At 38.2% G+C, this 13,325-nt stretch overlaps 1 protein-coding gene across 10 annotated transcripts in view; it reads left to right on the top strand.

Moving 5' to 3' along the window:
- The window catches only part of LOC308188313 (uncharacterized protein), a 421,245-nt gene that overhangs the window by 216,389 nt on the left and 191,531 nt on the right, over positions 1 to 13,325 (top strand). For 6 of the 10 annotated variants that reach the window (XR_013945384.1, XR_013945391.1, XR_013945392.1 and 3 more), the window contains one exon: positions 7,127 to 7,190. The exons of the other annotated variants lie outside the window; for them this stretch is intronic. Coding sequence is in view for 1 of the 6 variants with exons in the window: in XM_080577184.1 (XP_080433310.1) it covers positions 7,127 to 7,190 (64 nt within the window). In the remaining 5 variants the exon portion in view is untranslated. The remainder of the gene's footprint in view (positions 1 to 7,126; positions 7,191 to 13,325) is intronic. 10 annotated transcript variants of the gene reach the window in all.

Genomic DNA, 13,325 nt, shown 5'->3' with positions numbered 1-13,325 from the left:
TGTAATCAGCATGCTCTTTTTCTGCCACTGGGCTAGATGTCTGCTGTGGCATTTAGTAAACCTACTACTTTTAGTCTTTCAATTTTTAAGTGTGCTTTAGAAACTATTAAAAACCTCTACAATCACATCAACATTGTTAGCAAAATCCCCAACCTAATATGAATAAGTGGCATCTAACAGGCCAGTGTCATGCCAGCCTGGCAGTGTTTCCTTGCTTTGTAGGACCTAGAATTAAGTGGGAGCAGGCAGAACTTGGAAACCCTTGTCTTACCTTGGAGGCAAAGGATTCAGGGCATTCACTTGTGGGAATGAGAGAATTTCACCTTATTGACTGGATATGGTTTTCATTATAGAGCTAGGGGTGTGCTGGTGTCTAAATTGAGGGCTCCAGGTGTGTGCTTGCTCAGCGGAGAGTGAGCAAAATAGGTTGTGTTCCCTGTTGCCATTCTCTGATTCCCATGCTACTACCTAACATATCAAAAGATGCAGGGCTTTAGATGACATACTGTGCATACTGCCTATGACTTCAGTGCTCCTACAAGCCTGCAGATCCTGAAGGAATAAGTCAAAAGTTGATGTAGAATAGTAATTAAAAAAGATTTTTCTTAGTGCTAACCCTCGTGGCTGAATAAGAGCTTCCTGTGCATCTTCATAGTGAGCGCAGGAAGTGCCACAATGACATAAGTATATATTGTTCTGAAGTTTCTAATGAGATTTGGGCAGTGGGTGTGGGAGGGAAACCCTGCTTTTGGCTGGAGGGGTTAGTGGCTCTTGTTGAGCATCTGTGCTGCCAGAGACCTGGCGAAGGGCACCAAAACGATGAGGCTGGGAAAAGCCTGTTTGGTTCAGAAAGGCGTATTTCTGTTCCCAGATGTTTCGGTCCCCTCTTTCCATGGCTCCACTCCTCACCCGTCCTTAAATCCCCATCTTGTCCCTCTGTCTTTCTTCGTGTGCGTCTCTCCCTCAGAGCTCTGAATTCATTATATGGAGTAGTGTAAATCAATAGTAAATGCTAGCCGCCCACTCGGTACTCAGTTACGCAATATCACATACCGTGTACACAGAGACAAAAAGGGAAAAAAGCACACACAGGCTTTACATTCAAAAGCTCTTGCATAATTTTGCTTTTCTACAGCCAAGAGGGGAAAGAAAAAAAAAAAAGGAAATAACAGATGGGGAGACTTGCAGTTTTTTTCCCTTTTCTCAGACTGTACCGAGGGGAGTTAGTTTAACATCCATGGTCATTTGAAGTGCCCTGTGCTGCAGATAAGCAAGCCGTCCTTGCTTATGCTTTAAAATAAGACTTTCTTCCATCTCCCATGATGTGGTGCACTTCTCAGGTAATACGAGAAAAACTATTACAACATATTTAAGACAGAATTGGTTATTTGTTTAGGTTTAATAGGAAAAAGGAGAAGAAAAACCTCCCTTGAACTGCTCGATGCATGTTACAAAGCGAAAGAGGGACATGAAGTACGGGAGGCTGGATTGAATTCTCTTGTGCCTTTTAATATCTTTTTTCCTTTCTGAAAAGCAAAATACCTCTCACTGCAATATTTATGTAAAAAGCCAGTTATGTAACTCTCGTCTGCCTTTCACTTCTGCTACCTCTCCGGACTGTATAGCTCCACTGTTTTTCCTCACGACAGATCGCATTAAGACCTGCAAATCCCGATGAAAGGAAAGAACGACTGGGTGCCGGCAGCACAGGCTTTAATTTCTAGCCTTTTTAAGGGCTTCAGACTGGAAGACAATGGATCTATTTAAGATCTTTTTTTGGCTGCTGGAATTCCTATTGAGTGTTTTCCTGTCACAGTGTGCTCTGGAACATCCATGACTTCTGCACAGCGCTGTGCTCTCCCTCCTTCTCTCTTTTTTATTTTTTCTCCCCCCTCCAAACTTCAGATGTATAGAATGAAAGTGTCAGGTCACTCTCCACATAACAGCGGCAAGTGCGGAAGCAGAGTAAAATTTTATGCTACGCTGAACTTTATTTATTCACTTTTTATTGCATTTACGTGATTGATATCCATAGAAATCCAGAAATTCTTTTGATTAGGATTGGTTGGGATATTTTAAATCGATTTCTGTCAAATGCAAGTGAAAAATATATAACCCTGCTAAAAGAATCAAAGATGAAGGATTTGGGGAGGGGAGGGCAAATAAAAGGAGGAAGAAAATGGTCAGTAGTATGAAAATTTCATGCTTTTTGATCATGTTTCAAGAGGAAAATATGCTTATACTTATTGCAACCAATTTATTCATAGTTGTATCCTCTGAGGATCTGACCTGTTTGTGGTTGCGAGCATTGTGTCGGGGTTTGTTTTCTTTTGCCCTTTACAAATAGTTCTTGTCTGTGTGCACATTCTTGGGCAGATTCTTCCCTAGTGTAATGCTGCTAATTTTGTTGATATTACGTCAGGGGTGTATAAGGTCAATTAAAAAGTTATAGGGCTTGACTCTTGGTTATTTTAAAGTGTTGTCCTGGCAATGTAAAGCAGACATAAAGTGAGCACAAGCATAAATTTTGCCCACTTCAGGAATAAAAGGAAATAGTTGACATCTTTTGACAATAATCCCTGAGACAATCAAGAAAAGAATCAAGAAAAGCTTTTTGAAAACAGGAAGTGGAATATTTTAAGCTATATAAGTATCTTATATAAGTATACTGTTATAAGTTGATTATATAAGCTGTATTTTACAAAATTGGTGGGCAGTACGTAGATCTTCAGAAGGATACTAGAACAACTGGATTCCTTGCCTGATTCTGAATCCAATTCTTGCTTTAGCTCTGGGCAACCAGATCTTCTGCCTCTATTTCTGTCTCGGTACAGAATCTCTTAGGGATTATCACAGATACTTGGTTTATTGTGCCCTACAGAAATATTCTAAAGCTATTTCATTAATGCTTATAAAGTGGATTTAAATGTAAAGGCAGAAGGTGTTGAAATAAGTCAGAGAGGTAAAAAAAAAAAAAAAAAAACACTTCTGACTGGTATCGCCACAAAAACCAAATTGTAGGGACTAACTGTAAATAAATGTTAGCTGCAAATTAGAAGATGACCCTGATCTTTAGAGGAAGAATTCTGGAAGGAATTCTCTGTAGGAATAACACATCCTGGAAACCTATGTAGTTGTAAGGATGGAGCTGAATCAGTAGCATTTTATGACATGGTTATATGAAGTGGTGGAGACTAACCTTCCTGAGCATGACAATCCCTAATCCTGCTGTCCTTAATTGCTGTCAACCCTTTGTAAAATACTTGGAAGGTGTGTATGAGATGAATATGATTCCAGTGTTTAACTTGATCAAAAGAGTGGTCATATGTCCTTGAAAGAAAAGTGTTTTCTGCCGTTCTTCCCAGAGGTTTATTCTGGAAGTTTTTCGTCTGCACTGAAAGATTCTACAAAACCTGATAACTTCTAACAGTAGACAAGCAGAATTCACACTTAAAATCATTTTCTTGCTTTTCAATTACTGAAATTTCTGTTTGTATCACTAAGTTACCTCTGACTTCCCCAGTCTTGAGTACCCAGCTTTGATTTGTAAGCTTATGTAGACTTGTAACAAGGCACTAACCTTCCTGAATGGTCCAACACGTTTAATTATTTTCTGAGTACTTACTAATTAAACAAGTTGAAAAACCTTGGAAATGAATGTTGCTAAAATTCTAGTTTTATCTGTGCAGTTGAGTGGCATCCAGAATGGTGGAGTTTTGTGTTTTCTGCAAAATGTAAAATCTAATTTTAGTTTATGGAGGAGAGGGTGATTTGACTTGACCAGACATTAGACATTCAACCTGTGAAGGAAAATTCTGTCTTCCTAAATTTATAAACAGAACAGACAAAAATTTGAGCAGTTTCTGAAATGGCATGTTACTATTCAGTTTTAACAAACAAGACTTCATTTCACAACTTAAGAAAACTGTAGTATTTAAACAAAGCTGTTCGAGTCCTGCCACTATGCAGATCTCTGCCTTATTTTTCTTAAATTCAAGTTTGTTATTTTAGAGAAAAGGTTAAATATGAGCCCTAAGGGTTTAAAAAGAGCAACAACAATAAAAAGAAGCTCTACGTTAATTTTTATTTTAAAATTTCATTATTTTGCTTTCTTTACACATGCTTGGGGTTGAGTATATTGGAAAAATAGTTAGCTAATATGATTTTGCTATATCTAGTAATGTGCTGAATTAAATACAACAGTCTTTTTTCTTCTATCTATTAATATTTCTGCAAGGTTAACCCCCTCCTGTTCTTCAAAATATCCTTTTTTTTGCAGCTCTGACACTTTAAGTTTATGACAATTTTGTGTCCTTCACTGTCAGTAACTGATTGCTAGTACCTTCAATAGCTTCACGGGTCTTTTTGACTTACTGGTGTCCCAAAGATATGATGCCAGAAGGAATATATTTAGAGTGGCTGTAACTGAAGTATCAAGCCTAGCTGCACTGCATGTTCTTGTACACCTCCTTTTTAAAACTATTATCTCATACTTTCCCAGAAAACAAGGCAGGACGGTTCTTTGCTCCCATCACAGAACCTGTGCATCCTTGTCTTTGTTGTTAAATATGGTTTAGGGAGGTGGGCCGTGGCACCTGCAGGGAAGAATCACTGCAGTCCGGGGATGTGGAGAAGTTCTCAGCATGGGCACGGTGCTTTTGGCAGAGGCTCTTTTGAGGAGTAGACATCTCGATGTTGCTTGCTCTTTCTTCTGGAAGGTTGTTAATATTTTCCTCTTGCCATGAAACAAAGTGTGTTCTGTTTGGACTGAATGCCTGTATCAACGTTAGTCCAGTGAGAGGATGGCCTGGGCAATGTGTCATACCCACTTTGGGGAAGGAGCAGATCCTCATTTGCTCGGGGGTTTGACCTCCTGGATGGATGGATGGTTGGTTGGTTGGTTGGTTTCATCCCTGGCAGTTACTTTGTGCTGGTGCCTGGGGTGGGAAACAGGGCAAAGCTCTCTTCACCTAGTTGATTAGGAGGCTTTAAAAACACTCTTTAGGACATGACTTTTATACCTAAAGTAAAAGAGAGAAGGTAAATAGACTTGATATTCCGGGAAGTCTGCTTCAGGGTAAAATCTTGTGAGAAAAGTAACTAAAAAAATCAGTTTCTGTGGGGACTCGGTTTGGGGTATTACTTCATAATTTTGACTGAAGATGCTTCCGACTTGTTCGGCTGTTAGGACACATGCTGAAGTTCAGCTCTTTAAAGCCGTTCTTGTAGAGACAAGATACAAGGAGAGCTTGTCAGTGTGGGGAAAAGAGAGAGGATTGTTTGCTTCCAAGCTTTTGGTGTTTGATTTGTGATCGGTGGCAGCAGATTGGATGGACTCACTGTCTTGACTGTGCTGCGAACAAGAGTATAACATGCTTAGTTGATAATTTTTGCAATCAAACTAAATAATATTGCCTTTCATGGAAAGATTTTGTGGAAAGATGTTAATAGAAAATGGTGTAGAAAACATCTGAAAGCATCTTCACCCGTAACTTTCACTCCATGTATTTCCTCAACTTTTTCTGCTTAAAGGTTTTATTAAATATCCTGGTTGCTTTATGCTCCTGACATCACTTTAGAAAAAGATCACGAAGTTTCAATCTAGTCATCTGGGGTACATCTAAATCTACATTTTGGCTTAAAAGCATCAGTGTCAGCTGAGGCTGGAAATGGTCTGTTCTGCTCTGAGAAAGGGAGGGGCAGACCCGTAATGGTTGTTCGGGCTGTTTCTGAGAATCAGCTGTTTTTTTCTTTATACTGCAAAGATTAAACAAAGAATGTTAAACATTTCCCAATTTAGCATTTATAATGGAAAGCGGCTGTAGGGCCACAGCTCGCTGCTGCAAGGGCAAGCGTTCGTATTCGGAGTCGCTTTAAAAGGCTTTTATTTTCTTTGAAGACCTATCCTTTCCTCTTCCAGCCTGGCTGCAGTACTTTGCAGTCAGGTGGAGGCAGCTTTAAATTTTTTACTTTCATTTAAGTAGGAGCTAATTTACTTTTGGAAATGAAAGTTAAAGCGACTCAGCTATCTGCAAAGTGGAGGAGTAGGCAGTGGATTTCTTTAACTTTTCAAATGTCTCTGATTCTATTTCACACCAACAGGCAAGCAAAAATTACCTTCCTGAGCTCCTATTAGTAACAATATGTAGTATTAATGATCTAATGTCTTAGTTTCAGCTCTTCATCTCAGTTTCTAAAAAATATCTGTCGGCTGTGTTCAGTCTTCTTTATAGTTGCACCCAGCTCAGGAACTTTGAAGCTAAATGTTGTAGTTTAATTCCTGAGAGCAGCAGAACGACATTTTTTGACCTGCTGTGACAGCACAGCTTTTTCCATAGCATTTCACTAGCGATTGCATGGAGAACTTGGAGAACTGTGACTTTCTGTTCCTCATAGCAAGGAGAAAGAATTCTTAAGGGTGACTGTATGTGACCAAAAAAAAAAAAAAAAAAAACCAGTTTGTGGGCAGCTTTTTAACATCTCAGTGTTATATATGTTTTTCTTGTTTTAGTTGTTTGTCAGCCTTTCTTATTTTGTCTTACTTGAACAGGCAGTCTGTAATCGAAACAAATACGTAGCTCCAACTGTCTTAGTTGAAGCTGAGGGGAATTTCAGCTTTATGCAAATATATGTTTTACTCTCTGCTGAAGTGAAATAAGTGTTAATAAAGTTAGTTTTTAACAGAGCAGCCAAGAGTGTCCTTTGCCTCTCGATTGGCTAGTTTTCAGAAATTTGGTAGTTCTCTGTCATCACATGTGGACAAGATCTAAACATCTTATATAATTAAAACATTTTCAGAAAAAAAAAATATTTCTGGTTTCTTTTATAAATTGTAAGCACTGCAAAAATCAGATATCCATTTTCTGCCTTCTCTAGCCTGCCTGCAAGTAGATTTTGTCTAAACAAAAGAGCCTTGCACTCAGAGCTCACAAACATCTGTGTATTACTTAGGTATCTACATGAGTAATTTTATTTGCCTCTTATAATAGCTTATATATATTTGTAAATATTTGCCCATCTTTTTGTTTCTTAAGGGAAGCTTTTCAAGAATTCCTTTTTATTTTTTTGAGCAAGTCAAAGTTTGAGTTTAAAAAATATTTCAATCTTGTGATTGCATTTCTTACAGAATGTTGGAATTTTTGGACTGTGCATCTGTTTAGGCACGTGGAGAAAGACAAGGCTGAGATCATGTAAGTCATGAAACTGAGGGTGAATAATCCATACTTTATTCTTTCACCAATTTTATAGTTTATACCCAGATGCAAGTAACAAACCGAAAAGGAAATAAAGAAAATCTAGTTAGCATTTATTTTTAAAGTGATTAATGAAAAGCAAAGTTCAAATGAGGCCTCAAATCCTGGTGGTGCACAATGAGTTGATTTATTTTGTAAATAGACCATGGATAATTAACCATAAAACAAAACTTTTTTTTTTTTTTTGAAACTTGCATAATGACATTGGTTTCTTTTAGTTGCTGTGAGTTGCACAGGGGGATAACGACTTATTCACAACTGGTTGCAACTGGTTACAGCCAAGAAAGGAAAAATCCCAGAGCAGCTAGAGGAAAAAGGCTGTTAAAACCCTGCTACACTTGTAGTTTTACAGTAAGGCATTTGCTAATGGCTACAGTGGGCAAAGCTGTCCTTGCATGATAACAGAAAAAGAGTAGATACGTACATGCTCTGATGATGCTTGCCATGTTATCCTGTGCTTTGGCTTAAAACCTGTTAGCAAAAGACAGCCCCTGCAGCTGGCCTTGTGGTCCACAATTTTGTATTCACTTCTAAATAACATTACTTTATGCTCTGTTATAAGCTTCTATGATGCCTGTATCTTGCTACTCTGGCAGTGGGGAAGAGTCCTCCAGATAGTCAAAATAGTCTGACTTGCTGCCAAATCCTCTTGTGAGCCAGACAGCGATGGTAGTTTTTCAGATATGTGATGTGACAAAACTGCCTGCCCAATGTCCCCCAGATTTGCTTCTTCATATTCCACAGTCATCTGGGGAAGGGATTGCTTATGCCCAAGAAGGAGAAGGTCCAATTTGTTGTGTGAGCACATTCACTACTAATCAAAACTACCAGCTGGGGTTATAGCCCTGGAGAATGTAAATAAACTGGTGCATGAGATGTTCAGATGACAATATGGCAGCTTTTGTGTTGGTTTGTTTTAGTTGTCCATATTCAAGTTTAGTCATCTCATGCCAGCTTATTAGAGTGAAGAGAGGCTTTATATAGGTAATGGTCAAGATGCAAGAGATTGGATTTGCCACAGATACATTGTCTATATGGACACCTTAGCCTGCTTTCACACACCACAATGTGCCTTAAAATTCTTTTGTCCGTGTATATAATAAGTCTTGTAGTTCACATGGAGCTGAAATCTGATCATGATGTGTTCATGTGAAAGTTGGTTTATAGGTGTAACTGGGCTGTTTCACAGACAGAGACTCTTTAGGTATTTGCAAAAGGCCCTCCTCATTAACAATTATAGCCTGGATAGGCACATGTAGTGAGTAAAATTACTTAAAACCAGCAGAGTTTTACATGTGTTGAATAAATTTATCACAAGAGTGTTATGGACTGATGCTCGTAAGAGTTCTGTGTCTTAAATTGATTTTGTAGGCATTAGTTTCTTCTATAAATAAGAGGTATTCATTGTCAGCAACATACTGTAGAGACTGAAGAGAGAAGAAGCAGATCATTAATGTCAGACTGTCACCTGCTATCTCCGTGAGCTTCATGTAGATAACTGGGTATAAGGGTTGTGCATTGAATTTTTAGTCTAGATCCCAGATGCAAGACAAGGCCTTAGATCAGCTCTTTAAACCCATAGCAGGATAACTGCTGAGTTCCCACTGCATTACTAACACTAGTAACTACAACACATGGGCTGCCACTTCAAATCTTTTTTTTTAGGCCAAAGAGTCAAGTTAAAATAGCATTTAATTTGAGCAAGAGACTTCTGTTTGTGGGTGGGAGTTGTGCTGGGTGCAACATTAGCACATTACTTTCGAGTGGCATTGCAGTGAAGACAAGACCCCAGAAGTAAGTTTACAGTTTTTGGCTTCTCTTCGGGTCCTATTGGAAAGGAAGCCAGTGAGGGTCCACTGTGGTAGCATTAAGTGGATATGTGTTTGTCCCATGGGGTCTCCCTTGAAAAATGCTGTTGTCAGACTTTTACTTGGGAAGTTGTGATGATGTATGGAATTTGCTACGTACTGTTTATAAGTTTGAACTTGATTTTATTGACTGACTGAATCCTTTTATCTTGTGACAATCTTTTTCTGTGCTCTACATCATGCCAAAGAGACAGGGGAGTGGTGTTGGCATATCTTTGTATGAATAGGTCTGTCATTAAATATTTGAAATAGAAACATCTGAAATAGATCTTGCCTGAGAAGAACAATGGGGTAACTAGAGAAAGCTGGTTTTCTCCAAATTCTCTTTTGGGGGCTGGAGTTTTAAGCAAACAGGAAAAAAAAAAAAAAAAAAGGAAAAAAAAAAAGAACAAAGTGGTCAGGTATCAGCACAGGGTCTTAAAAACACCAAAGCCAGAGTCGTGAAGGGAGACCCAAAGGAAACTGAGAGAGGAGAGGGGAGGTATTACATTTAGCAGAGGGAGGTTTTTCTTCTTTTTATTTTTATTTTTTCAGTAAGTTTAAGACCAGACAAGGGAGAGGAAAGCTGGTAGTAGAGAACCGACAGTCCCTCATTTGGAAAAGGCAATGTGTATAGGAAAGGGGAATTTTTTTCACATAATGTTGATCTAAGCATAAGGAACTTCTGCTGTTAGTGCTGAGGATGCTGAGGCACAGAGGTGCTTTTTGGTATTTTCAGTTTTCTCTGGTCTCTAAATTGGTGTTTTTGTTTTGTGAAGGTGAAGAATAAGTGACTCGGTCATCTTCCTCAGGCAGGGCAGCTAGGCTCTGAAATCTTACTGCTAGGAAGGGGTTACAGACAATCTTAGCTGAAGAAATATGCAGGATGAAGGAGAGCGCATTCAATTCATTTCAGATTGTGGAAGCTGTCAGCCCGTGGGCCCAGTATGCAGAAGGCACATTCAATAGTCCGCTTGGTGTGCAGCAGGGAAAGCTCTGTTAGAGAAGTGACAGAGGTAATTGTAGTTCAGGCATTTGAACAAGCCTTTGTATTTCTCTCATATGGTAATGACCTGTTTGTAAAGATATGCAATCCAAACTCTTTTTATTTTGCCCCCCTCTCTCTTCCCATACATTGCTCCCCAAATCTAATACTTTAAAAAAACACAGGAGAGGTAATCCCAACAGCTCTCCCCAAGACTTTCCTCGTCTCTGCTTTGCAAAGTGTGGCATCTGATGTTCCAGTAGGTAGGTTCAAGTTAGAAAGTGCTTTCATGGGAGACTAAACAGTACAATTAATTGTTTGAATCCTCGGATTTCTGCTCCAAGCACTGCATTTAGAAATGAGCTTTATAACAAACAAATTATTTGATTCTTAATGAGATTCCGTCCATGTCACAAAAAGCCCTTCACCAAATGGCGCAGGAGGCAACCACTTCTCAAAAGCATCTCAACATTGAAATATCCAGGGGGTGCCAATCACTGGGAATGATGTCATGTTTACAGGCCAAGCCATACCTCAGCTCCCCTTCTGGTCTTCCTAAGTGAATACTTTCATATGCTGGGGCTCTTGCTGCTACCTGATTTAGGTGAATCCTAATTTGAATTCCTCCTGCTTTAGGTCAGGACTCATCTTGCAGTTTCAGTCAAGCTTACATGGCTTCATGGTATTTTGCATTTTATTTGTTTGGAAGTGTGTGAGCAGTGAGCAAGATTCTTAGTGGTTGAAGAAAAAGGAATTTTTGGGTGCTTAAACATCTTAAAATCTCAATTATTCTTGTATTTATCTGTAAGTTAAATTTAAAGGAACAGACCAAATGGCAATAGTAATGAAGGACACTTGACCCAACAAGACTTGTGCTAGTTGTTACATAAATAATTGTATGAAAAGCTTTTTACTTTTCATACACCAGTAAGCTCCGCCAGTCTAAGGAGTAGATAGGAACAACATACCACCTAGATTATTAATAATAATTAGGTTGTCACTGATATATTGATAGAATTCCAGAGGTATTACAAGCTTGTGAGGTTCACTAAAGAGTATGGAAGGCCAGGACTAGAATTAGTAAAAAAAAAAAAAATAATAATAATAATCTATTGGAATTCTCTTCTGATTGAAATACTGGTTCATTTTATATATATATACATACATATATATAATTGTATATACATAAAATGCACACACACACTCCTAGGACTCAATTTATTTTCATTATCTATATTTACAGATAAAGCTTTTTTGCATTTGTGGAATAGAAATGCTTGTTTCAAACTTTTCTTTCAAAAATGTGTTCTATGTTCTAATATAAAATTTAAATCAAAACTGAAAGCAACAATCAAAACAAAATTATTTTGTCAAAACAAAACATTCAGTTGATTGAAATCATTTTTTATTTTTGTTTCATGGGCAACTTTGCAATACACTGTTTAATTCAACTGTGAAACAAAAGCAAATTTCAAAGTCTGTAGCTATCCTGTAAAGCAGAAATATGGGGTTGTGTTTGGGCTCTTCTAGGTGACATTTAGGGAAGCACTTCATCAGAATTCTACTAAACCTATTTAAAATAAAAAAAAGTAAATCTCTCATATTCTATTAAGACAAAAATATTAAAATATATGAGGACCCTTAAACTTTGCTGAGGTCTTGTATTGATGTCACTCACAGCAATGGACTTCAAATACACCAGTGTTTTTCAAATGTTTCTGTAGTTGATTTAATTCTCTGTGGAAGTTCATAAAATTACAAAAATGGTCCCTTGGATTATTTGGGATTTTATAATGGGACTTTCTGATCAACTGTTACAGAGATAGTGTCTGTCTCTGCAACTATATGTAGGTCTCCCCTGGAGATATATTCTTTCTGCTCTGCAAATTGAGAAGCCTTTGATACCATTTCAGTTCTACTGGCTTCCTTCTCTGTGGAGTGCTTGCAGACCAAATTTCTGAAATTCTGGGTGCCTATCTCGGTATAACTGTTTACAACGTCATGGTGTGTGTGTGAAACCTATGTAGTTAATATTAGTGTATTCGCTTCAATTTGTTGCTTCTTAGGTCTTATTTGAAAGGGACCTTCCCTTATTAGAGCATTTTTGGTTGTTGCTGTCAGTCTTTACTCATCCTGTGTAACACCCAAACCACTCTTGCTTTCTCTTCTTAATGTCTTGGATGTTTTTTCCACTCCGTTCCACTTTCTCTAGTGGGGTTGGTATGCTTAAATACTACAGTTCTTCTGGCAGCAGTATTGTCCAGGGCCACGATATGGTATGCCTCAGAGGCATACTACTTTAGGTTATGGTTTTGGCTAATCTTAAATTCTTCAGGACTGGCATAAACCCAGCTCCGTGGGAGCACTCTACAAAAGAACAACATGAATTTAAAGGGGGTATTTTTGACAAGTAGGGCTGAGGGTAAAGATTAAAAGCAAAACACGTAGTTAAGGATTGCTCTGTTGCTGGAGGGACTGTTTCACATGAAATGTAAAGGACCTGACCTTGTCTCAACAATGTGTGGATCCCTGTTTTTTGAAAAAGGGCTGCAATACTACCCTGCTCACACGATACCTTGGTTATTCTGATCTGGCTTCCTTGAATTTGGCTAGATACAGCAATGTCATTTGGCTTAGAAATATTATCACTGAGACTTTTGTAAGTTAGGGATAGAACAGTCAGCATCTGATCACCCCTGCAGAGGAAATGCATCCTGCAGCTCTACTTCAGAGTTTGCACTCAAGTCTGAGGTAAACACAAGGTGACAAAAAATAAGAAATGAAAAGATTTTCCATTTGTTTGACCACCTAACCTTTTGTTTCTGTTTTCCAAACTTGGTAAGGGGTATTTTGTCGTACAGAAAAGCTGCTTTTAAATAAATACTTATTCTAGGGATGATAGTGTAGTTGCTTTGATATTTCTCAGTCACAGACCAGTGATGAGACAGGCAGGAATATATGCTTTGTCTAACAGCTGTCTCCTGTATTCATCAGAATTTTTTACGTGACTAAGCATGTAACCTGCCGTATCAGTATATATTGAATTTAGTCTTAAGAAGGCTGATTTAATCTGAAGAATATATTTTTACACTGGTCTTGAACGTGAAGAGCTGGAATAATGATATTTTTAGGCTTTAAAAAAAAAAAAAAAAGCTCCACCACCTCACTCTGTAAATAAATTTTTGAAAAAGTTTGTTGTGGACACACAATATTTCTTGCATGCTGGTAGAGCATCACACA

Source organism: Anser brachyrhynchus (genome assembly GCF_964034855.1).
Source record: "Anser brachyrhynchus genome assembly, chromosome: 1".
NCBI lineage: Eukaryota > Metazoa > Chordata > Aves > Anseriformes > Anatidae > Anser > Anser brachyrhynchus.
This window is presented reverse-complemented; position numbering and strand designations above follow the sequence as displayed.